The 26,023-nt window shown below is 29.7% G+C and overlaps 3 protein-coding genes across 5 annotated transcripts; all 3 read right to left on the reverse strand.

The window, feature by feature from the left end:
- Positions 1-298: 298 nt before the first annotated feature.
- On the reverse strand, positions 299-3,483 carry LOC109798953 (uncharacterized). Of its 2 annotated transcripts, none has more exons than XM_020359404.3 (4): positions 3,252-3,483; positions 2,408-2,605; positions 2,142-2,246; positions 299-1,161 (listed from the first exon to the last, which is right to left on the reverse strand). In XM_020359404.3, the coding sequence occupies exons 2-4, from the start codon at positions 2,595-2,597 to the stop codon at positions 410-412; spliced, it is 1,047 nt and encodes a 348-aa protein (XP_020214993.1). In that variant the 5' UTR covers positions 2,598-2,605; positions 3,252-3,483; the 3' UTR covers positions 299-409. The 2 variants fall into 2 exon arrangements, with proteins under 2 accessions (XP_020214993.1, XP_020214992.1); XM_020359403.3 differs by having other exon boundaries at positions 2,408-2,648; positions 3,252-3,481.
- A 3,227-nt stretch (positions 3,484-6,710) lies between these two features.
- Positions 6,711-9,631, reverse strand: LOC109798841 (gamma-tocopherol methyltransferase, chloroplastic). 2 transcript variants are annotated; one of them, XR_014428642.1, is made up of 7 exons: positions 9,376-9,631; positions 8,651-8,820; positions 8,390-8,494; positions 7,789-7,992; positions 7,531-7,633; positions 6,909-7,110; positions 6,711-6,850 (listed from the first exon to the last, which is right to left on the reverse strand). XR_014428642.1 is itself a non-coding variant. In XM_020359244.3 (6 exons), the coding sequence occupies exons 1-6, from the start codon at positions 9,584-9,586 to the stop codon at positions 7,007-7,009; spliced, it is 897 nt and encodes a 298-aa protein (XP_020214833.1). In that variant the 5' UTR covers positions 9,587-9,631; the 3' UTR covers positions 6,711-7,006. The 2 variants fall into 2 exon arrangements, 1 of the variants encoding a protein (XP_020214833.1); XM_020359244.3 differs by having other exon boundaries at positions 6,711-7,110.
- Positions 9,632-20,935: 11,304 nt separating this feature from the next.
- On the reverse strand, positions 20,936-24,248 carry LOC109798298 (putative tocopherol O-methyltransferase, chloroplastic). Its single transcript, XM_020358516.3, has 6 exons — positions 23,842-24,248; positions 23,143-23,312; positions 22,903-23,007; positions 22,356-22,559; positions 22,138-22,240; positions 20,936-21,268 (listed from the first exon to the last, which is right to left on the reverse strand). Exons 1-6 carry the CDS (start codon positions 24,191-24,193, stop codon positions 21,165-21,167), a joined length of 1,038 nt encoding a protein of 345 aa, XP_020214105.1. The 5' UTR covers positions 24,194-24,248; the 3' UTR covers positions 20,936-21,164.
- Positions 24,249-26,023: the final 1,775 nt, after the last annotated feature.

Raw genomic sequence — 26,023 nt, forward strand, 5'->3', positions numbered from 1 at the left:
GATCAAAAATAAAAACTTTAAGCGTCAAAATTTAATTGCCTGGTACGACCACCCTATCTCCAACCGATGGTCCATATTGCCAACCAACAGAAACCTCCCACATGATTAAGCTGTCGCGAAACAACATATTGATGATAGTAAGTGTCATTCTGTGATATATATGACAAATGTCTATTTTACTCTCTTCAGTATAAAGAACAAAGTAATTTTTTTTCCTTCTATTTCTAAGACCAATATGCATTCATCATCTTGTCATTTTTAATACGCAGCCCTCTCGTTCTTTCCTTAGTAGCACACATTGCACAAACTCGAAATATATTGAGCTAATTACAGAGAAAATAAAGAATGAGTAAGACAGTGAAGATTTGTCAAATGTAAAAAACCAAAGTATTCACAAACTTGACAGCTTCTACAAAATATTAGGCAGCTGAGAATCCAATCTATGCTGCAATTCCCTGATCTTCACAGAGAGTTCCGCCTTTTGCTCCTTGTAACTCTGGAGCAAGTATTCTTTTCCTTCTATTACTTCTTTCAACTCTCCTACTTGCCTTTTCAGCATTTCAATTCTCTCTTCCTCATCCCTTAGCTTTTCAGAAGGTTCAGAATTATTGTCCCCATCAAGATGCCCATTTGAAAGGCCACCATTTCTTATCTCAGGAGGCAAAGCTGTGACCTTGGAAGATTTGTCATGGGGAACATATCCAACACAGTGATCTGCAATTGCTTTCCTTAGCCGTTGGATCTCTCTCTCAGAGTCAAATAAGTCCCTGTTTGTAGCATCAAGCTGCAATTGCAAATGAGAAGAAAGCCCCATCTGAGAATTGAGTGAATTTTGCAATTCAGCCATTTGATCTTGCATTTCTAGTATCATATCATCTCTTCTCTTCAACTGTTGCCGCAGTTTCTGTATGACTTCCCGCTTACTAAAAATATCAGAACCAGATTCTGATACGCATGGTGAATCTGAGCAGTTTGAATGGTGGAATGGCTTAGAAGGCAATTCAAGATGATCAGGAGAGCATGCCCAGACAACACCATTTTCTTTGCTAAATTCAGCAGCTGCAGCAGGAACAGTCACCAAAGGGAGAGCCCCATCATACTCATTCAGCATCTGCATCTGGCCATTTGGTGGGCACTTTAGCTCCATGTTACCTCCAGTTCCTGTCCAAAACATGGCCACATTGATAGTCGAAATCTAAGTCGGATGCAAAACAAAACAACAAAACAAGCTCAAATATTTAGGGCTTGGTATCAGCCCTATAAAACAAACCATTTATGAAAGGAATTAGAGGAATAATATCAGAGAATGCAAAATTACTTTCACGAACTACAGTCACCAATTATTTGCAAATGACTCGTGGATAAAGTTGACAGCAGTCAACTTCAAATGGAAGCCTGTCAACTCTTAATACTTAAGAACAGGTAAATCCAGGATTTCTTTAAATATCTGAGCTGTTTAGTTTGCATCTCTTTGCTAGTAAAGAGAAGAATATCTGCTGATACCAAATAAGAAGTTTTATCAACGTAACTGCAATTATTCTGCAGCAACCACTGAGCTAAAATTTGATTCAGCATGTTTAGCTCATCTGCTTAATTAGGACATAGTTGTGTCCATTCCCACTGTTTCTTATGAGTGCAGATAAATAAGTTGCATCTGCACACCACTTCATACATCTCCAATTTCATGAGGAAATTCTGTGCATGAGCACAAGTAACAATGACATGTTCAGTAGCAGTGCTAATGATCTAGAACTGGGAGCAGAGATAACAAATAAATAAAATGTGAATAAAACTATAAAAATAAAGATGAGTTGGCAGATATTTGATGGGCAATAAACATCATGAAACATGAGGTATACAGACAAGTGGAATTGGAAGATGCACCTCTAACACAGTACTAGATATAGAACAAGACAGACTAGGATAACGAATTCAGTTAACAGGTCTTAGCAAATAATAAATAAATAAATAAAAAGCATAACATGCTACAAGCAAATATCCAACATAAATCAAATTTGAGAAACAAGATCCTACTGGAAAAATAAATTTTCTAAATAAGAAGAAAGAAAAGTACAAGCAAAACCTACAACTAGTCATCAAAACTCAGCAAATCAAAAACGTCTTTGAAGCACACAGTAAACCTGAAATGCAACTGAAGCATCCGTGATTATCTTGCGCTTGGGAATATCCATTAGACTGCATAAAGCAGTCTGCAGAGTTCTTTGTGTTGGAGGATTTTCCATTTCCTGAAGTATCAAAAAGATATGAAGTTAGAATCCACTATAGTCAAAGACACTAAACCTTTTTGACTATTACGTTTATTTTCCCATTTTAGATAAATAATTAATAACAAGAAAGGGGCAATGCAGAACAGGAAGATTGGTAACCCTCAACAGTACATAAAGACCTTTCTGAACAGTTGTTGCATTCTGCTTCGGCTTCGAGTCAAGTGCCTGCTTCAACTTGTAACCAAGACGAATGGATAAGGTACTCAACAAAGCACCGGCAGCAAAAATAACCCAGTTAGGCCCTTCAACTTGGATATTATTTGCCTTATGATTATGAGCTCTCGACACCCCGTTGGTTTGTGGCTTCATTATAAGAGCTAAAACAACGGAACAAAACTTTATGGGTTGTCCAGGAATAACCTACACAAACAATTACGACAACTTCATCACCTAATGACACACATTCAAGATATACACGCCTAACAACACACAAACGAATAAAGTATATTTAAAAAACTCATTACATAGTAACTTCTGGTATTCACCATTAAAATAAAAACAAAATTCCCTATTGATATTTATGATGTATATTCATTAATATTAATATTAATACTCCTCATCTGAAAATATTAACCCCTCTCCTATATTTCCTCTTCCCCTATTTAGGGCTCTATCCACCATGGCCGTTTCCCCCGAAAAATCGTTAAAAAAGATTCTAACTTTCGGGCAACATAACAAATTAAGATACATTCGCACTTGTGGGTTCGACATCTTAGAAAAACTTTTAAAAAAACACGAACATGCAATTCCCCTCAAAGATCTCAACCATTTCCTTGCTTAAACCCTTCTCATCGTTTCCCCCCCTCATTTCGCGCCTTAGATCACACATCACCGCAACCCACACTGAGCCAATCGAGAAACGCTCAATCGGAAGCAGTGACAGCAAGTATTGAAAGAAAAGGCATAACAACAAGGAGAGAGTGAGAAGGGAAAGTAGGAGAAGAAAAGAGAAAGAGAGAGCACCTGAGAGGACTAAGAGCACATGGAGGTGGCTGTGAACGATGAAAACAGAGTGGGAGTGGAAGGAGCCAAAGCCAAAGGGTTTTTGCGCATAGCGGCTAACCAACTGAGACAAGAGACAGAGTGGGGGTGTGGAAGAGGATGAGAGAGAGAGAGAGAGAGAGAGAGAAAATATATATTTGACTGGTAAAAAAGAAAAACAATATATCGCGAAAAAGAAGAATATTGTTATCGCTTCCAAGCTACGAACACAACATGCTTTATTCGCTGTGCCTGTGCCTGTGCCACACACATCCTTATAATACCTGTTTTTTTCTTTTTGTTTCCGAATTTTTAAATCCTAATAACCTATGCATAAATTCTTGGACTCTAATGTACCAAACAATAATGACAATTCATGCATAAAAAAACAATTATGATCCTTTTATAACCGAATAAATTTCTGTGTAATTTTTTTTTTTAAAAAGTATCGATTACTTTTAATTTTAAATTCTTTTTCGGCATCTTTTTTTATTTCTAGCTTGTATTCTCTTTTGGTGATAATCTTACTCGAAAAATTATAGGACATTATGTAAGATTTTATTTTTAGTAGGAATTCATATCTTCATCTGTTACATTGTGAAAAAATTAATTTTTTTTTGCTAGACTATTGACACCTCTAAAATGTTAACTATGAATAATAATAACTATGAATGTATGATTTTATTGCATGAATCTAGGGGGAGATGTATGAATGAATGATAAGGGACTCACGTAAAGATTAATATATGATTTTATATTTTTTTTCTTTTTATTTATTTGTCATAATTCATGTCACACTCTAGTGGAGATTCCTTCTTATTAAGATACAGATATGTCAGTTGTTCTTAAGGAGCCTAAATCTTATCATGGATGAGATAATGTAAGATTTTCGTCATGGATAAAATTCTCAATGTTCGAATGGAGAGGTTATAGATGAGAATGCAAGAAAAAAACAAAATAAGATGATACAGAGTGACCATAATACTAAATATGTATGTTAGTGACACATAAAAATCGAAACTTAAGTTGTATTCTGGTATATATAATAAAGCAAAGTGTGTACATTACTTTTGTTGCTTTTAGTTTTACCGTGTGTTTGGAAATATGTTATCTATCTTTACCGTAAAATTGATTAACTTTTTTCTTAAAAAAAAATGCAAAACAAGTTTTTATATTTTCTTTGAGAGGGTTCGACAACAAGATTTTATATTCTTTCTGTTATTTTGATAAAAATAAAAAAGATTATAAAGATGATTATAATAAAAGTTAAACTTAGGTCTTCATGCTTCTAACTACTACAGTCTTTTAATTACTGGGCTAACTCTAGTGATTTTTATATTTTTTTGTTGATCGTGAATGTGTAAGTTTTTATATTTATGGTGTATTTAGATGAAATATTTTAGAATTTTATAGAATTCAAAATTTTTAAAATTTAAATTACTTTGATTTTACTTATTATTATTTTTAATATTTTATTTAGATAAATTAATTCAAACTTTTTAAATTTAAAATTATTAGTTTAATATGTTATTTTGATTTCCACCAGAGTTTAAATTGATTATATATATATATATTATTGAGATTTTAAGATTAAATTTTATTTAAAAAATATTAATTAATTTTTAAATATTTAATAATTTTAAAAATTAATATTACATAATATTTAATAATTAATTTTTTTAAAATATTTAATAATTTAAAAAAATTAGGAGATAAAATAGAGTACAAAAGATGAAAGAAAGATAAAAAAAAATATAAAAGAAAGGAGAATATATATATATATATATATATATATATATATATAAAAGTGAGATAAATTTTTTTTTCAAATTCTTACCATTTTTTTTAGAGAATTTGAAATTCTATTATCTTAAGGAATTTTACAAATACTTAAATTTTATCTAAACAAAATATTTACCTCAAGATATTTATTTATTTTTTTTAAAAATAAATTACTCAATTTAAATTATTTATCCAAACACACTTTTAATATTCTTATTCTATAATCTTAAAGTACATGATTATTTAAGTTATAAAAAGTGTGTAATATTTTTCCCTCGTCTATAAATATTGAGAGAAATTATTGTCTTGTGATCACTTTGTAAATAAAGACAAAGGATGCTAATAGATAAGTTTTATCTAAAACTAATTTCCTTTCTGTCTGAAAACCTACTATAATGTTATTTTATTATCACTCCAAGGAAACAAGTATGTTTTACACTTGTCTTATGAGGGATCTATGTATTAAAAAGCTTCTGATACTGAATCATGAATATTTTTAGGACCCTCTAGTTCATAAGAATTCAATTAATAGTAGTCATGCAATTCATGACAAAGAATATTGATATACTAAGAGAATGCAAGTTAATCAGCCCGAAAATAATGCATTTTTTATGATATAGAGATGTAAACAATCACCCAGAAATATGATAGTAGCATTTTTTAACCCGGACGTAGTTGTAGACAATCAGCCCCAAAATAATGCATATAAAAAAAAATATTGTATTGATATTGGGCCGTCATATATGATTACGAGACCCAACTGGGAAATTGGGGAGCGAGGCGATCCAAGTTCACTGGGCTACACGCCCATTGGCTTAAAATAAAATTTGTTTTAATAATTATTTACAAAAATAGTTTCATAAAACTTAACGGGAACATATTTGTGTTAAGTTCAAATAAATCTTCATAGATAACATATAACAGATCAACTTCTCTAATAAAAATTCACATTTATCACTTCACCTAGAATTCTTATAATGTCAGGACTGGTCCTATTTTCAATCTTAATCAGCTACTCTTTTACGGTATAGCTTATTTACGATGATAATTTGTTTATTCTTTTTATTTCCTATTGATAAAAGAAAATGTAAAACACTTCACTTGTTAGATACGATACAAGTGATTTTGTTATGATAAAGTTTATATTTTTTTCAGCTCTATTTAGCCCTTGAAAAACATTTACAAAAGTCTTATTAACTTTCGTAGAATGTTTTTTAAAAAATTTTCCTCTAGATTTGTGGGAGAAAGAAGAAAAAAAAAACTGTAAACTCAACAAATATTTAAATGACATGTTTATCTTTTATTTTGAGTTATATAAACATATTATTCAAGATAAATATGACTTTATAATGCACACCTGCTCATTATTTATCTTAATTCAAACCAAACAACTTAAAACAAATTATTTCTTACTCATTATCTCTTCTCTTTTTTATTTCTTTTCACTTTATTTATAAAAAAAAAAAAAAACCTTACATCATTTAGTCAAAGCCTGACAGTAATATGTTTAACTCTACAGTTATATAACTTAATTATTAATAATTGACAAATTAAATTTCAATAATTCAATTATTAAATTAAAAAAACTTATAAAATAGACCAAGTTTATAATTTTTTATGAAATGTGAAAACTATTCAATATAAATAATGAGAAACCGATTACAATAAATTTATTATAAATTATTTTTGGAATAAACATAAGTCACTACATAAATTGCATCAACTCCAAGTCCCAACATCTTTTTTTTTATTTTTTTTCTCTCTTACATTTCAACTATCGAAATAAATGACCCGTTAACCTACTTCATATGTGAAAATAACATCTTGCACAACTATCAAAATAAATGACCCGTTAACCTACTTCATATGTGAAAATAACATCTTGCACAACTATCAAAATAAATGACCCGTTAACCTACTTCATTTGTGAAAATAACATCTTGCATTGGCTATGCTTATTCAGGCTTTCGACACGTAATGATGGCAAACTTAATCAGATTCTTCTTGTATCCTTCTATCATCAACGGCATAGCTAAAGCTCCTTTTATGGGTTTTAGTCCTGAACCAAAAAATTATCAAAATAAAACACACGATTCAGTTCAACAAAATTCTCCAGCCAAAAGCCATGGAAGAAACTCTGAAAGGAAATCCGAAATCCGCCTACAGTAGCAGATATATAACAAAAAAGTATTTTGTATAATATAAACACCAATTCGTTCAGTGAAATAGCTGAAGTTGGAGGGGATAATAGTTATTTATAATATATATAATTCTACATTCTTTAATTTGTTATTTATATATCATAAATTTTAATTATATATAATATACATGTCTATATATACATTCCAGAGACTAAAATATTAGTTGATATATATAGTGCGTGAAAATGGAAAGAAAAAAAAATAGGGTAACTTTTTTTCTGAATCTACTTTCATTTTCACTTTTAAATGCAATTTGAAAGTTGATCGAGGTTACTTACCGTTGCGCAAGAGTGAAGTGAGACCCTTCCATGTCAAGGCTGAGCGTATGACTGCGGGCCAAAATGGAGCGACGAAGGGAGACCAATCTGCTGACTTAATGTCCTACATAGCAATAGCGTAGCAATTTGCAAGCATGCATGTTAAAGTACTAGCTAGTAACAAACTAACACAACTTGAACAATATCTCTACATGTTATTAGTAATATTTACGAGTAATGAGACAGCCCTTTAATTAATAATTAGGCATTAATGAGTACCTGAAGTGAGAGGGATTGGAGCATTCTCACATAATCAGCAGTAGAGCACCAAGCTGGTAGGTAATAAGCATCGCATATCCTCTTCAACAGATTTTGCTCCCATGGTTGTAGGGATTCTTCACCAGGACCAAGATCCCTGTGGCACCATGTTACTATTATTATCGTTCCACCTGGTGCTGCTACCCGAGCTAACTCTCCAACAAACTGTCATCAATCCATGAAACAAAGGCAATAAATAATAGTTAATCTGGAGTTAACTAATACTCCTTCTGTTTATTTTTTTTTTTTCCGTGACGCTTAAGGTTATGTACCATAATTAAAAAAATAATTAATATTTTAATTTTTTAAAATATTTATTATCTATTTTTTTTTAATATCTTTTAAATGGTTAGAGAAGAAATAGGTATATTAAAAAATGAATAAACACATTATTCAATAAATATATATTAATTATTAAAGATAAATAAAACAGAAAATTAATAAGTTAATTAATTTAAAAAATAATAATACCAAAACGACTTAAAAAAAATGGAGGTGATAAATTTAATCACAAAATGGCAAATCATTATACTGCAACAATAATTAGTTAAATTATTGAAACCTTTTCTTTATCAGGCATATGCTCTCCACTCTCCATGGACCACACAAGATCAAATTGCCCGTCTGGAAATGGTTGCTCTAAAGCGTCAGCAACCTGAAAGGAAACCTGCAATCACAGAAACAAAAACATAAATTAAGGAATGCAAATATTATAATCGATATTATTAAAGCTACATGCGCATAGATTCTATTGAAGTAACTATGAACCTTGGGAAACGTGTAAAATAGATTAAAAAAAACAAACATGTCAAGAAATGAAGACCTTGTGAGCCAATCCTTGAGCAGCAGCGAGAGCATTTGCTCTTTGAACTTGAACTGGACTCAGAGTAATGCCTACAGCCGTTGCTCCATATTTCTTGGCCAGGTATCTAGAACTTCCCCCTATGCCACACCCAACATCAACTATGCTCTTGGGCCATTTAGTACTATCCTCTGACCATTCACAAACAAATTAGTAGTAACTACTGTTTATTCTCTCTAAACTTATATATATAAAAATAAAAATAACTAATTTTATATAAATTAAGACAATTCATCAAATAAATTTAATTTTTACAATTTTATATAAAATACATATTATATTTTTGAAATATTTTTAATCATATTTATAATAGATGATATTCTCATTTATTATTATAGAAATATTTTTAAATTAAAATTATTAAATAAGGTTAACTTTATTAAAATTCGTTTATATTTAAATCAAAATTATAAAACATTTTTTGTTTATATATACAGAGAGTACTATTTTAAGCACTTTGGAATTGGAACTAGCTATACATTAATACATACCATACTCTCTGTAAAATAGTGATTCAATTTTAAATGAAATATTAAATTGAACTTTGGATCTGCATATTGTTCTCGTGTCTAGTAGAATTTCAATGTTCTTGTTAGTGTTTACTCGATTACAAAATAAAACTGTTTATAATTTAAAAAAATTGCAAAGAGAGTGGTAGCATAGGAGTTGGTAAAAAAGAGAAATACCAGAAACATTGGCAAAATGAAGAGATTCTTGGATCATTCGGATCTGAGCAGCGCGATGATCCGAAACAGAAACGGTGGAATGGAGGTCGTAGAAGCCGTGGTGCATGTGGTCGCCCCAAATGTCCTCCCACATCCGAGACGAGTCGTCGTAAAACTCGGCGATACCCTTTTTCAGTTTCTCTTTCTCCTTCCCGTACTGCTCCAATGCCATCTTCCCTCTCCTTCTTCCTCAAACCCTATTATGCAACTCATCTCAACCTTTTATATATAGACAAACTAATGTTATATTATTCTATTAGCCTTCAGGTTTAGAAACACGAGGAACTAGGTTTAATTTTTATTGTGAATTAGAGTGTTACATTACTCATTTTTAATTTTAATGTTAAAATATATAATTTAATTAATTTAATATATTAATATTAATGTAAATTATACTTTTTTTCTTTAGATTTAAATATTATACTATTTATTATTTATATATTAAAATATTACATATAAATTATATTATTGATCTTTAATTATATTAATTTAGCATATTGAACATAATATCACTAAAGAATAATCTTCATAAGATTTTAAATATATTTTTAATTTAATTCATCAAAAAATATATTTTAATTAAAGTATATTTTAAAAATATTTTAGTTGATTATCATTTATTGACTTGATGAAAAATTATAAAATACATAATTAGATTTAAATTAATTTATTAAAAAAAACTATAGAATAAATTTTATATTTCTGATGGAATGTTATTGTAAAAGAAATTTAGGTAGTAATTTTTTTTAACAAAAGTTAATAAAATTTTAAAAAATAGATAAAATGTTATATATTAAAATTTATTAAAAGAGAACCGTAATTTTTAACTTAAAAATAAAAAATAAACATAATATTAATATTTCTTAGAAGAGAAGAATGTAATTTATTCTTTATATTTTAAAATACCAGCAACACGCTACTAACCTCCAATTGTCCAAAGTTATAAATGTTATAAATGTTAGGAGTTCTTACTAATAAATTGAGAAAGACTTATTTTGCAAAATTTATAATTTTAATCAATTTTAATCAATTTTATATAAAAATAATAATAATTCAGTCGATAAAAAAAAAAGTCTTAGAAAGAATGTGTTGAAAAGAATTTTGCTAATGCTCTTTTTTATGAATATCAGACTAAAGAGAAAATAATAAATAAATAAATAAATAAATAGTAAAATAGAATTGTAGAAGAAAAATAAAATGGAAAAGAAGTATCAGAGCTGTTTACTTAAACTTTTTTTTTCTAAAATAAACATTTTCTTAATAAAATAAACATTTTTCTATTTTTTTATGTGTTTATCTAATTTATTTTTAAATGAAAATTTTTATACTTTTAAAAACAAACAACTTCTATCAACTTTTTTTTATAAAAAAAAAATGGAAACATTCTTTTTAAAGTTAAAACGAACGGACTCAATCTTTGGATATAAATAAATAAGAGAAATGAGATAGGGTTTTTTTATATTATTATTTGAATACAAATATTAAATACAAACTGTTATTTTGAACAATATTTGTTTAAGACCTTTTTTTTTAACAAGAGTCAAGAACATTCTTGGAGATTTCTATTTGAAAAGAGAATTTATAGGAATTCGTTCAACTATGATTTTTATTTGTTTTATTAATTATAAATTAAATTATAATATTTTTAAAATAAATTATCAATAATTAAAAATAATTTTATACTACAATATAAATATTTATGATAAAAATCTGAAATATAATATATATGTTTAAAATATTTATTTATATAAATTTTAAATATAAATTATATATTTAAATATAGTGTTTCTTTAAATATAATTTATTGTAAATTTTAATTATATATAATTAATATTTAACATATACATTGAATAAGTCAAAACACTAACTAAATTAATTGGTTGTAATAAATTGACTTAATTAATTAAGTGAAAGTTAAATCATCACATTACTTTTTTTTTTTTTCGGAGCACATTACCCTTAATTCTAACATGTGTAATTTGCTGCAGATCTTTTATCTTATTAAGAGTTTTTTTAATTAAAATATAAAATTTATTTTTGTATGCAATCAAAATATATATATATATATATATATTAAATTTATTATTTTGTCTATTTTTTTAACTAATATTTAATTAATACTCTAAATTTTTAAAAAATAAGAAGTCTTAAAAGAAACTTTGTATATCCTTCTCTCTGAGTCAAATCTCTATCCAAAGAAACTCTCAAAAATACCTAAAATTCACAAGAATTATTCAATTTTAGAGTTTCTCAACATTTAACCCCAAGACTATTGTAAGATATAATTTAACAAAATCAATAATAATTAATAAAATACAGTATTATATAAATTATGTATATAAATAAATATTATGTTTGAATATATAAATTATATTAAAAATTTGAATAAATAGATTTTTTAATATATACATTATATTTTAAATTTATGTTAAATAACTTAAATTTTAGCAAAAAAAAAATTATTTACTAATAATCCATTTTAAAAGTATTAAAATTTATTTCAAAAATAATAATTATAAATAAAAGCTGAATTTAATATGAAGTTAAAATAATTCCTAAAAATATTTCTTCGAAGGAAAATTTTTAAAAGCATTAATGTGTAAGATAGTTGTTCATGATTATATGTAAATTAATATATAAGGATTGATTAATATTTTAAAAAATAAAAAATATATTTAAAAATTTTAATTGTGAAAAATTATATTTTATTTTTGTATAGATTAAAAATAAAATAAAAACAATATTTGAATGAATAAAAATAAAGATAAAATTAAAAAGAATTATTAATAAATTGTAAGAATTTATCTATAATATTTTTAAATAAATGTGTTATGCTAATAAATGAGTATGTACTCCATATACTAACGGATAATGATAGAAAAAACAATAAAAAAATGTTGTATAAAATATCTACCAAAAAAAATAACCTAATAACATTGTTTGAAGTTGTATCACAATCCCATTTGATATGTTGGGAGTTCATATTATTTGCACTCTAGCTCTGTATTTATTTATTTTTATTTGGACTTAGACTCCTTTTGAATTAATTTAAAAGAAAATTATAATGATTGTTTTTAAAAAAAGTCAATAAGTTCCTAACTCTACTTATAAACAATAAGACTAAAAGCTGGAATTTTGATCAAGATGATATAAATTAAATACTCTCAATTCAAAATAAAATAAAACGTGAGATATTATTATTGATCCTTTTATTCAAATGGAAGCAGCACCCATGAGATGTTATTACTTATTAATTTGAATGCACCTCTTTCACACATATAATACTAATAGCTAAATGATAAAAAAAAATATGGTTTAAATTTACATTATTTATGATATAAGTTTGATATTTTTTATAATTATAAAATTTTATTTTGATAAAAATACTTATTTAAAAAGATTTCTTAATGTTAGAGGTGAAATTTCTATAACAAATTTCTGTTAATTTTAGTTTTACAAATAAATTTTTTGATCAAATTAGACATTAATAAATTTTGACTAATTATTAAATAAATATTAATACTTGATATGAAAATCCTTAATATGTTAATAACTTCTTATATGATAGTGATGAATGTTATTATGTATCTACCATTTTTTAAATGATACATATTATTTCACATCTTCTAAGCATTAATAGATAGTAGAAACCATTAATAAAGATAAACAAACAAGAAAAGTATCATGTAAGTTATCATTTCACATCTTCTAAGCATTAATAGATAGTAAAAACCATTAAATAAATATTAATACTTGATCTGAAAATCCTTAATATATTAATAACTTCTTATATGATAGTGATGAATATGTATCTACCTTTTTTAAATGATACATATCATTTCACATATTCTAAGCATTAATAGATAGTAAAGATAAACAAACAAGGAAAGTATCATTTATCAACTCTTAGGTTCCCACCCGTTCCATTTATTTTTCTCTTATTTTTCCAACTATCAAAATAAAAGACCAGTCAAAAACCTGGTATATCTTATCTCCACTTATTGAGATTTTCAGCACATAATGATGGGAAACTTAATCACGCCTTTCTTAAATTCCATGATCTTCAACAAGAAAGATACCCATGCATTTCATGTTACTCTTATTTTCGCGTATGATTAAAAAAAAATATTTGATTTTAAAATTTTATTTTTATATTAAAACAATATAATTAATTATTTGAGCTTCTTTTAAATATAAAAAAATAATTTTTTTAAGTTAAATGTAGTCTTATATATATTTTTAATTTTACTTAGAATATTTATAAAATATAAGAATTTTTTATAATGTGGAAAAAATATTTTAAAACTTTAAAAGAATTTAACTTGTCTTAGATTTAGATATTTTGTAATTTTAAGATATAAAATGATAAACGTAATTATTTTACAACTATATCGTAAATAAATATTTATAATAGTTATAATTTTATAAATAATATTTTTAGTATCTCCTATAAATTAATAAAGATTTATTGCAAATGAGAGTGATAGAATGTTTCATGTCCAACTTTGTTAGTTTGTCTGGTCTCATCTCATCTTGTTTCGCTTCATCTAGTTCCATTTAGTCAAATGAATTCAAAAATTCAACTTACCCTATTAGTAAAGTATTTATAAAAAATGTAAAAAAAGTTTATAGCATGAAAATTTTATTTTGAATTTAAAAACAATTTAACTTATATTAAATTTAAATATTTATAATTTTAAAATAAAAAATAATAAATGTATTTAATTATTTTACTATATTATAAATAAAAAATTTACATTTATAATATTTAATTATAATTTTATAAATAATATTTTAAATATTTTATTTGAATTAATAAAAAATTATTAAAAGTGAGAGTGACAAAGTGGCACACCATGTCACTTCTTTGTCACGTCTTCCTTCGTTCTATCTTATTTCGTTCCATCCCGTTTCTCTTAAGAAAGTGAGTTCAAAAATTAAACTCATCTCATTTATAAATGTTAATAAAAATGTGAGATTTTTTTAACAGCATGAAAATTTTATTTTAAATTTTTTAAAAAGTAACTTATCTTAAATTTAAATATTTATTCTTTAAAATGTGAAATGATAGATGTATTTAATTATTTTACAACTTTACTGTAAATAAAAATTTATTATATTTATATTTTTATAAACAATATTTTGAATATTTTCTATAAATTAATAATAAGTTATTAAAATTAAGAGTGACAAAATGTTCCATGTCTTGTCCGGACAATCCCTCCCATCTCGTCTCATCCTATTTTGCCCTATCACCCTTTAACTTTATTATTTTGCTTTTCTTTTAATAAACACATTGCATCTTAAAAATTTTATAAAATAGAATTTTAAAGAATGTTAAAATATAAAATAAAAAAATAACACAAATACTAAAATAAATAATATTTTTTTTGTCATTATAAAATTTAAAATCTTATTTAAAGAAATAATATTTATTTAAATTGTCCAAAAACTAAAAAATAAAATCATTTAAATCAAAATACTGATTATACAATGTATGAGAATTAAGGTTTTAAAAATAAATTTAAATTATTATTGAAATGATTTTAAAATTTAACTTATCCAGAATATAAAATATTTATCTCTTAATAAAAATAAAATAATATCGTAAAAGTATTATAATGTTAATAAAAATATTTAATAACATTTATAATTAAAAAAATATTATTATAATATTTAAATAGATTTAAAAAACTAATTGAAAATATTATGATATTATTTTTATTTTATTAAAATATAAACTTTTTAATATTTGAATGTGTATATATGTGTACTATTTACACTGTGAGACTCCGTGTCAATCTTCTCTCTTTTCTCTCTCTCATCACTCACCTTATACTTTCCCTTATCCTTTCACTTTGAATTTTCACTCTCAAATTCCCTTCTCTTTAGCTGAAGCCGTGTGTAACATTGTTAAAAAAAAAAAAAAAAAAGTTGATTCAGTAGCCCAGAACGGGCCGTTCCCAAACTGGAACGGGTCGTTCCAAGCTACTGAATTGAACTACATATTGTAGTTGAGAACGGGCCGTTCTGGGAAGGAGAACGGACCGTTCTAGAAGGAGAACGGACCGTTCTGGAGGGAGAACGGACCGTTCTGGAGGGAGAACGGGCCGTTCCGGAGGGAGAACGGGCCGTTCCGGATGAGTCCCGGAACGGGCCGTTCTGATTTCAGAACCGGCCGTTCTGGGCGTTAATTTTGTGCGTGATTTGGGAGTTCGGAACAGGCCGTTCCGAACTCGGTACGGGCCGTTCTGGGCCAATCCGAAAGTCTATAAATAGGGGGTTGGGGGCCTTCAGGAGTTTTGGAGTTTTTAGAGAGAAGTTTTAGAGAGAAGGTCTCTGGGTCAGTGAGCTCCTTTCTCTCCCAAATTTCTCTGTTTGACTCCTTTTCTTCTCTAGATCACTAACTCCTTCTGACTTTTCTTGAAATTTAGATTAGAAAACTTGTTTTGGGAGGACTGAAGTTTCGAGTTGAGCCTCGAGGGGAAATTCTACTTTTGTTCAGTCTTTGGCTATCTGAGCCAATCTTCAGGTAAGGGAAGCTAGAATGTTTGTTATTTAAGTTGCATGTGAGTTTAGAAACTCAATTGATGCATGGAAGTTGAGGATCCATGGCTGGATCGGAGAATTCGCTAATTGTTCAAAGTCTTGGAAAAAAAATGGGGTTTCTGGTGAATTTGATGCATCAGATGGGTGCATGTTGATTCTAGGTTTATTTAAGTTGTATGGAGCCTATGTATTGTGTTTTGTGTTTGCATGTGACTGGATTTGTTGGTTTGGATGAGAGTTTGTGAACTCTGTTATTGGAATTTAGGTCGGGCGCAGGTTGAATGCGCTAGGCGTGGATGAGTCTTGGGACTCTCAGACTGGGATTAGGCTGGACGAGCTCAGGCTACGCCGAGCGTGAATAAGTTTATGAATGAATTGATGCTTATGCATGTTTAAAGTTAAAGTTTTAGATTATGTATGTATGATATATGATGTATGGTGAGGTGTGATTCATATGTATGCTTTGTGATGATACGTATGAATGTTTGAATATGATATGACATGCGTATATGTTCATATGAGTATGACTGTTGATCATAATGGTGGGCAGACCATTATGATGTATGATGCATTATTGCATGTGATGTCTTATGACATGTGTATGATTGTTGATCATGATGGTGGGCAGACCATTATGATGTATGATGCATTATTGCATGTGATGTCTTATGACATGTGTATGATTGTTGATCATGATGGTGGGCAGACCATTATGATGTATGATGCATGATTGCATGTGATGCTTATGGCATGAGTCTAGCCTAGGACTTGAGGAGAGGAAAAATATTTTCGAACTGGAAGAGCTCACATAGAGTTTCTTGAGAGTGGTGCTTGGATAGACCACTGATATATGAGAGTGGTGCTCTGGGAGGCCACTGGATTTGGGAGAGTGGTGCTCAGATAGGCCACTGGGTTGAGTGAGTCTCCTCTAAGTCCTTAGCTAGTGTTGGAGCGGGGTATGAGGTCGAGGGTTATTCCCTTAACCAAGTACTCGGGAAGGTGCGTGGATCCTTGCGGATAGTCGGTGGGCGAACTCCACAATTGACTTGGTTAATGCATGCCAAGGTCGTGGTAAGCCCGTACCCAGCTGTGCTATACCTGACGGTGGATCTGGACTTCCAATTGTGTAAGTGACATCATCCGAGTAAACCCGAGGGAGGATTATATATCCTGTTTAGCTGTGACCGAGCGGGCGCATTGGGCGTGAAAACGGTTGGGGTGGTTTCGGTAGGATGGAATGTCACTTATACAGCTCTATTGTTGTGGAGATCTCCTAGGTGTATGCGTGACGACGCATTAGATGATTGATATGCATTGATATCTGTCATGAGATGCATTTATTGCATGATTATTAATATGATGAAGTGTGGTGTTTGACTTCATGATTGGTGGATTGTATTTTATGCATGAGTAGTATTGGATAGAGTGTATGGTGTGACTCTATGAATACGATTGTGTAGTATAGATTATTATGATTCATTTGTGAATTCTAGCTTACCCTTCTGTTTCCATGTGGTGGAACTGCGATGATCATACTTGGTATGGGAGCACATCAGGGCTAGCTTGGAGTCGAGGTGACCGCTGCGAGACGGGGAGTTTGATCCTCGTGTTAGGGTTACCATTTTGGGTAGCGATTTTTGTCTGTTTGACCGGCACTAGGGAATATTATTTTTGGGATGACTGTACATATATGGCATTTTATTTTGTATTTAAAGAATTTGGTTATTTTTATTCTTATCTATACCTGTATGTATGAGTTATCCAATTTAATATTTTCCTTAGTTCACTAGTAGTAGTGCGATTCCAGTAAGTGTAGAGACCATGGCGGGTCGTTACACCGTGAGCACCTAGGAGGTTCTTCTCCTCCTTCCTCTAGAGTGAAGCTGTGCGGAGCTAGCCGAGTGTGGATTTCTTTTCTCCTTCTTCTTCCTTTCTCCTTCCAGGAAGCTCGGAATCCTTGCCCGAGGTAAGGGAAGCTAGTTTTCTTAGTAGATTTTGTTGGAAATGAGTTCTTAAACTCAGGGTGTGGTTGATTCCTTGAAGATTGATGGCTGTATGTGATGAAAATGAGTTTTCGGGCTTTTCGGGGTTTGATGAAAAATTTGGGGTTTTTGATGATTGATGGATGCATGTTGAAAAAGCTGGTATTTTCGGGTTGTATGATGAAAATGTGATGTTTTGGACCGATTGCATGTGCCTGGGATGTTGATTTTTGCAGGTTTTGGTGGAATTTTCGAACCGGGGAGAGTTATTGTTTGAATTTGCGCCGGGCTCAGTTCTTCGCGTTGGGCGCAATAGACCTTTGTAGGTCTCTGGTTGAGAATTGCGCCGGGCTAGATATTAATGCGCCGGGCGTGAGTTTGATTTTCAGAATTTGACTATATAGTCTTCATGAAAGTTGTAGCCTTGGATGTTAGCTTTCCAATGACGCTGAAATCACCCAAAAAGGAGTTTTAGAACTCCAGATATGACTGTTTTAGTGAAGAGGGGTCAAGCTGCCAGCATTAATTATAGCTGTTGCAGTTTTTAGAATTTTTAACAAGGTAGATGAAGGAATTAGGACTTGGTGTCTTCAGGGGAGTTGTAGGAATTCTTCTTATCTTTCATATGAGATAAGGATGAGCACGGTAGGAGTAGTATAACTCCTGATGCGCTGTTTTCTGTGAAGGTTGTCATTTCACATTTAGTGATTTGGTTAAGTTGAAAGTTGTTTTAGGTGCTTAGGTTGATTGGTGTTGTTTGAGTGGGTAATTTGACAAAATAGATGAGTTGTAAACAAGACGGTTGGGTCTTATTATGTGTTGAACATGATGTACGTTGTGAAATTGTTGATCATGTTGTTTTAAGCTGTTAATGATGAATGTTGTTGAGCTGAGTTGTGAGTAGTAGCTATGTTGAATACTACCTAGCTGTGCTGGATGCTGATATTGATGTGCTGCGCTGAGCGCGACCCTTGTCGCGCTGGGCGTGAGACTCCTTGGGAGTCTCTGCCTCGAGGGCGATGAGTGCAATTTGGTTTGCGCTGGGCGCGAGACCAAGGGAGGTCTCTGCCTTACCTGCGCTGGGCGCGAGTTGGGACACGCCGGGCGTGTGAGACTCCTTGGAGTCTCTGCCTGGTTTGCGCTGAGCGCAATTAGTATTGCGCCAGGCGCGTGTGAGCCTTGGGCTCTCTAGCTGAGTCCCGCCGGGCGCGAGCATGCTTGCGCTGGGCGCGCTGGCCCCCTAGTGCTCTATGGTTGTACCGCGCTGGGCGCAACCACGAGTGCGTCGGGCGCGGAGAAGAGATTTTACTATATGCTGGTTAATGTTGTTTATGATGAGCTGAGTTGAAAATGATGGATAAATAAAATGTGATGACTAGTATATGATGTTGGTTGATTGATGTTGAGTTGTAAAAGTTGTGTTGTGTTGCAAGTTGATGTTGAGTTGTAAAGTTGTGTTGTTTTGCAAGTTGATATGTTGAGTTGTAAAAGTTGTGTTGTGTTGAATGTTGATATGAATTGTTGTAGGCCATAATGGCTGAGTTGTTGTAGGCCATAAGGGTTGAGTTGTTGTAGGCCGAAAGGCTGAGTTGTTGTAGGCCGTAAGGCTGAGTTGCTGTAGGCCGTAAGGCTGAGCTGTTGTAGGCCGTAAGGCTGAGCTGTTGATCACTAAGGCTAGAGGAAATGTATTCGAAACTTCCTCATCCCATTGTGTGGATTGAGTGGCTGTGGTGCTCTTAGAGCCCAATTTGTTGAAAACCCTCCCTGGAAAGTTGACCCTTGGAGTGGTAACTTGCTGTTCTCCTCTAAGTCTTAGTGGTCCCGTGTGTGGGCAAGGTCGAGGCATACGTGTACAAAGCGACCACGGTATAGGGGTCAGGTCGAGCTATACCGATTACAAGCGACCAATACTAACTTATATGCGTGACGACACATTGTGTGTTTACTGCTGTTATTGCTGAATGATGTGAGATGTGTGCTGATATATATATATATATATATATATATATATATTAAGCTGATAGTTGAATCTGTTTACCATTCATATATTTATATATGTACGTTGTTTCTTTTCACTAGCGTACCCTTTGTTGTTTCCATGTGATTTGGATTGCGATGATCATACTATGTATGAGAGCAGAGCAGGGATAGGTTGGTGGCTAGTGGTGAGTCTGCAGCTGGCAGGCGGAGCTGATCCTTGTTGATGTTTTGTTGTTTCAGCTACTTGGTGTAGTAGTTTGGATGTATTTTTTTGTACATTTTGAATCAAGTCAGACTTGAACATGTATATATGTATATTCTAGACACTATATGTATACACTTGTTCCTTTTTGTCCGATTTTCAGGTGTACTGAGTAGCGTGTAGTGACCAGCTGGGTCGTTACATACACTTAACAAGTGTGTGTGCCTGCGTGTGTGTAAGATCTATTTATTGATCTACCAGTAAGTTTACTCTTTTAATAATTCATGTTTTATATCAAATTTTAATAATTTAATAATAAATATAAGTAGTACAATCATGTATACATAAAGATTTTTTTCTATGCAAGTACAAAGAATAAATATATAATTATATAATATTATTTTTTCTATGCAAGTACAAAGAATAAATATAAGTAGTACAATCATGTATACATAAAGATTTTTTTTTTTAGTCAAGTGATTATTTAAAAATAAAAGTCAGCTAAGATTATAAAAAATTAACATGATTTATGATTTAACCTTAACTGTTTATGATAAGATCTATGATTAATATTTATTTATCTCAACCTCAAAAAAAATAAAATTCTTACTACCGAATATATGTCTGAGTATATGAATTTAGTGATATTGTTTTTTCATGAGAATGAGATAAATAAATATTAAGTATTAACGGTTAATTCAGTTTGGAGTGTAGACAACATTTTGATGGGTAGGTAAGGCAGTAATCACGTAGGAGAGAAAAACATTTTTTAACATAATATTATCAATATTTACCTCTAACTGTAAAATAAAATAAAACATGTTAGGTATTATTGTTGTGATTTATTATTTTTAATAGGATTTTATCATTGTTTAATTTGATTCTATGTATACATATGTAGAAAATGAAAATTTGAACAAGTATTAGTAATACTAATTCCCAAACTTTTCATTTCTTTTTTCTCTTGTTTACTAATTATCGAAATTAAAGGCCTGTTGAAAACCTGTTTCTTTCTATAAAAATAATCCTGCCTCCACTTATTCAGGTTTTCGACATGTAATGATCGCAAATTTAATTAGATCCTTCTTGTATCCTTCAATCATCAATGGCATAGCCAAAGCTCCTTTAATCGTTTTTTGTCCTGGCCAGAAAAGTAACAAAACACAAATCAACAAGAAGTTTCTAGTCCAGTCCAAAATAGTAACAAAGCAACATTCTTCTTCCTTTACTAAATTACATACTTTCTTATTTATTCCCTCTTCATTAATAAAAAAATTACATTACCTGATTTCTTCAATCAATCGTTGAGCTTAATGGAATATTACCATATTTAAAAATCACTAACAAAATAATCTTTTATCAATTACATCATTTTTTAAAAATTTTAAAAACCGAAAGTTTCAAAAAATAAATAATATATATATATATATATATATTATTTTAATTTAGTTTTTTATTTACAGTAAATAGTTATCTACCATTTAAATCATTTTTTAATTCACAATTTTTATGCTTGGTTGATTGCTTCACTAAAGAAATAATAAATAAAAAAAGTTTTCATCTTGTTTACAAAACAAAAACAAAAAATTAGGATATTAAATTTATGTTAATTTATTATTTTTAAATTAAAAAAAAATTGTTCTCTTCTCTTAAAATGTTCAACTCCCAAACATACCCAAGTAGATAGTTAATATGATAGAAATATATATATATATATATATATATATATATATATATATATATATATATATATATATATATATATATATATATATATATATATATATATATATATATTGGATAAATTTTTTATGACCGTCCTGCCATTTTCACTCAAAAGTCTCAACAATCTGATTGTGTTATTAATTTTAATCTATTTCACAGAACATGCAGACTACTATGTTCTTAGCCGTAAAGGTTATGAGTATGGAAAAAAATTATCAGGGACATAAGACTGGCGATGGGAGACAGGAGTTTGTTTTTTAAATTTAATATAAATGTGGAGCTTACCACTGCTTAAGAGTGAAGTGAGACCCTTCCATGTCAATGCTGAGCGTATCACTGCTGGCCAAAATGGAGCAACAAATCGAGACCAATCTTCTGATTTGATGTCCTATATATAGCAAGCATGCATGATAAAGTACAAGCAACAAACACAACTTGAACTGTGTCTCTACATATTCATGATGAGACAGCGCTTTAATTAATAATTAGGCATTGATGAGTACCTGAAGTGACTGGGATTGGAGCAATCTGACATAATCAGCAATAGAGCACCAAGCTGGTAGGTAATATGCATCGCATATCCTCTTCAACAGATCTTGCTCCCAAGGTTTTAGAGATTCTTCTTCAGGGTCAAGATTCCGGTGACACCATGTTACTATTATTATCGTCCCACCCGGTGCTGCTACCCTAGCTAACTCTCCAACAAACTGTCAATTGCATGGGTTGTGTGCGAATTGAGATTAACATAGTACATAATAATATAAAGAGATAGACATTGATGTGTCATGTAGTGTGTAATGCAAATTAAGGCAATTATTAATCTGGTAATAACAAGTAATTACAGAGAGTACAGTGATATTTAACACTCCATTTTATTAAACATTCTATCAATATATATATATATATATATATATATATATATATATATATATTATTTTTTTTTCCTATCATATCTTGTCATTTTTATAGTGTTACCTTCCTCTTATTAGATGTTGAATAGGGTGTCTAAAATTCATTTTTGTTAAAATGCAAGATTAATGAAATTGAAACCTTGGCTTTGTCAGGCATATGCTCTCCACTCTCCATGGACCACACCAGATCAAACTGCCCGTCAGAGAATGGTTGCTCTAAAGCGTCAGCAACCTGAAATGAAACCTGCAATTACAGAAATGTAAAAAAAAACGAGTATTATAGTATCAGCTACATGTGCATAGATTCTATTGAAATTATTAAGAATCTTGGTAAAGGTGTAAAATAGCAGATACAAAAAACATGTCCAGAAATGAAGACCTTGTGAGCCAATCCTTGAGCAGCAGCAAGAGCATTTGCTCTTTGAGCTTGAACAGGACTCAGAGTAATACCCACACTCGTCGCCCCAAATTTTTTGGCCAGGTATCTGGAGCTGCCCCCTATTCCACACCCAACATCAACTATACTCTTGGGCCATTTAGTACTAACATCTGACCATTCACAGACAAATTACTACAAGTCAGAAGTAACCGTTAAAAAAAATAAAAAATAAAAAAGAATATACAATTCCTATTCTAAAATCCAAATCCAAATCCAAAACAAGTGGTAACCGATTTTATCCCTTTAATCAAAATTTTGGTTTCGACATTTGTAAATAGAAAAAATTATGATGGAGAGAAAAAATCTCACTCTAGATTACAAGTCTTAAAAAAAAAAAATTACAACGATTATTACAATTCATGACAGTATACCCAATACAGTTAACGATTATTACAAATATAATTTCAGATTTGTGTATCAATACATAGGTTCTTGAATTTTTTATATTCATTGAAAACGAACTTGGTATAAAGAATTTAAAACAATTCAGGCAACTTTAATCGACAGAGTTAGAGTATATATGTTTTTGAATTCAATACAGTTTTATTGATTCTCCTAAATTTGAACATATATATATTTTTTTATAATTTGAAAGACACTGGCAGCATGAGTCAGAGAGTTAGCAAAGGAGAGAAATACCAGAAACATTGGCGAAACGAAGAGACTCCTCGATCATTCGGATCTGCGCAGCGCGATGATCTGAAACCGAAGCAGTGGAATCCGGATCATAAAACCCGTGGTGCATGTGGTCACCCCAAATGTCCTCCCATACGCCAGACGACTCGTCGTAGAACCCCGCGATTCCCGTCTGCAGCTGCTTGTCGTTTGATACCATCTCCGCTCTCTCCGTGGTGGATGCCCGAATGGGACTCCATGACCCGGATCCGACCCGGGTCCTGGTGAGTACGGTTGGTAGCTGAAGGGACTGGGTGCGAAACGTGTGGCTGCATGACATCGGGGAAATGGTTGGAATCGTGGCCATTGTGGTCATGTAAAAACTAAAGTAACGCTAAGTCCAATTGTTGGTATCTATAGAAAAGAATGCTCAGTAGTTACACGCTCATATTTAAAACATCCTTCTTACGTGACGCCATCTTGTAATGCTGCACGCGGGGCCGGCTTGTGCGTGGGTTCATCATAAAATATCTTTATAGTGTGTTTGGATGAGAAATTTATATAAGATTTATTTCAAGAATTTCAAATTTCTTGCGGTGAAATGCTTTGTTTAGACGAGAAATTTACAAAGAATTTGAAATTCAAGTATTTGTGAAATTCCTTAAAATAATATAATTTCAAATTCTCTCAAAAGTGGAAGAATTTGAAATTTCTCATATTTATTTTTCTTATTTCACCTATATATTTTATCTTATCTCTTCATTCTTTTAATTATTGGATATTCAAAAATATTTTTAAAATTTTTAAATATTATCTTATATTAATTTTTTAAAATTATTAAATATTATCTAATATTAATTTAAAATTATTAAATATTTAAAAATGAATTAATATTTATTTTTATAAAATTTAATTTAAAAATTTCAACATATAAATATATTTTTAAAATCAATTTTACTATGATAGAATCAAATTATCATATTCAACTTAATAATTTAAAATTTAAAAAATTTGAATTGACTCATCCAAACAAAATATTTTAAGAATGATAGAAATTGAAATCAAAGTAATTCAAATACTAAGAATTTAAAATTCCTTGAATTTGTAAAATTCTTTATCCAAACACACTATTAACTAATTTCTAATTCAATTCCAGCTGGATAGCATAAAAATATATTATTAAATGAAAAAATTGCGCTCATTTTCCTTAAAATTTGTTTAAATGACCGATATTTTTTCTAATATTTAAAAATCACTCAACTAATTTTAAAAAAATCATTCATCTTCTTTATAATAATGTCATTAGTTAAAATAAGGAAAATGAAAAAAAAATAATAGTTAGTTTATATTTTATAAATTATATAAATATTTATCATTCGTTTTTAAATTACGTACATCATTTTATCTTTTTTATAAGAATTTTCATTGTTATTTAATTTAAAAATAATAATTTCTTAATCCGTTATTTAGAATTATCTTTGAAGTTGATATATTAACACACATAATATTTATGATATAATTTAAGATTTAAAAATGAATAAAAGATTAAATTTCATTTAATTATTAGCACTTATATTAATAATTTATTTTTTCTTAATAATATACAAATAATATTATTTTATATAAGAAATTAATATGTTACTTAAAAAAAAAAAAAAAAGAAGTTAATGTTCACTTAAAGACTACAAGAAGGTACTACAATTTTTCTATTTTTAAATTTATCCGAATCAACTTAATCAACTTTTTGGTACTTGTAATCTTTATTTAAATATTAATTACTCATCTTAATTGTTTAGTTAAAATTTATTAAAATTATATATAAAAATATATATGTTCATAAAGGTTTGCATGTTTGCGATAAGAGGTATTTATATTTAGTAGTACAGTGTTAGGAGTAGGATTCTCTTGGAAAGACCATACTTGCAAGGAAAAAATAAAATAAAAAAGTGAGTTGGTACACATGAGCAAGTATCTGCTCGTGGTTTAGGTTGAATTTTCAAATTTTGGATTCAAAATTTTTTGTTGATAGATACTAATATCTTAGTTTCGTTATAAATTCCTATTTGATGATTTTTTTGACGGGCGTGTTTTCTCTTAATATAAATTTTTTACAACAAAAATATATATGTATTTAGTTTCTTAGAGGCACAAAATGTATTTAGTATTTTCAATATAAAAAATTAATAAAATTAAAATTATCCTTTTA

The sequence above is a fragment of the Cajanus cajan genome, chromosome 8, assembly GCF_000230855.2.
Source record: "Cajanus cajan strain Asha chromosome 8, NIPB_CcT2T_4, whole genome shotgun sequence".
NCBI classification, from domain to species: domain Eukaryota; kingdom Viridiplantae; phylum Streptophyta; class Magnoliopsida; order Fabales; family Fabaceae; genus Cajanus; species Cajanus cajan.

What these genes read in the sequence shown, in the direction of transcription:
- LOC109798953 (XM_020359404.3), bottom strand. Translation starts at nt 2,597, where the DNA reads ATGAAGCCACAAACCAACGGGGTGTCGAGAGCTCATAATCATAAGGCA. An exon ending in TGCAACAACTGTTCAGAAAG is followed by an intron (nt 2,247 to 2,407) that starts GTCTTTATGTAC and finishes TTGATACTTCAG; the next exon opens with GAAATGGAAAATCCTCCAAC. An exon ending in ATGCTTCAGTTGCATTTCAG is followed by an intron (nt 1,162 to 2,141) that starts GTTTACTGTGTG and finishes TGTTTTGGACAG; the next exon opens with GAACTGGAGGTAACATGGAG.
- LOC109798841 (XM_020359244.3), bottom strand. Translation starts at nt 9,586, where the DNA reads ATGGCATTGGAGCAGTACGGGAAGGAGAAAGAGAAACTGAAAAAGGGT. An exon ending in TCATTTTGCCAATGTTTCTG is followed by an intron (nt 8,821 to 9,375) that starts GTATTTCTCTTT and finishes GTGAATGGTCAG; the next exon opens with AGGATAGTACTAAATGGCCC. An exon ending in ATATGCCTGATAAAGAAAAG is followed by an intron (nt 7,993 to 8,389) that starts GTTTCAATAATT and finishes GATTGATGACAG; the next exon opens with TTTGTTGGAGAGTTAGCTCG.
- LOC109798298 (XM_020358516.3), bottom strand. Translation starts at nt 24,193, where the DNA reads ATGACCACAATGGCCACGATTCCAACCATTTCCCCGATGTCATGCAGC. An exon ending in TCGTTTCGCCAATGTTTCTG is followed by an intron (nt 23,313 to 23,841) that starts GTATTTCTCTCC and finishes GTGAATGGTCAG; the next exon opens with ATGTTAGTACTAAATGGCCC. An exon ending in CTCAAGGATTGGCTCACAAG is followed by an intron (nt 23,008 to 23,142) that starts GTCTTCATTTCT and finishes CTGTAATTGCAG; the next exon opens with GTTTCATTTCAGGTTGCTGA.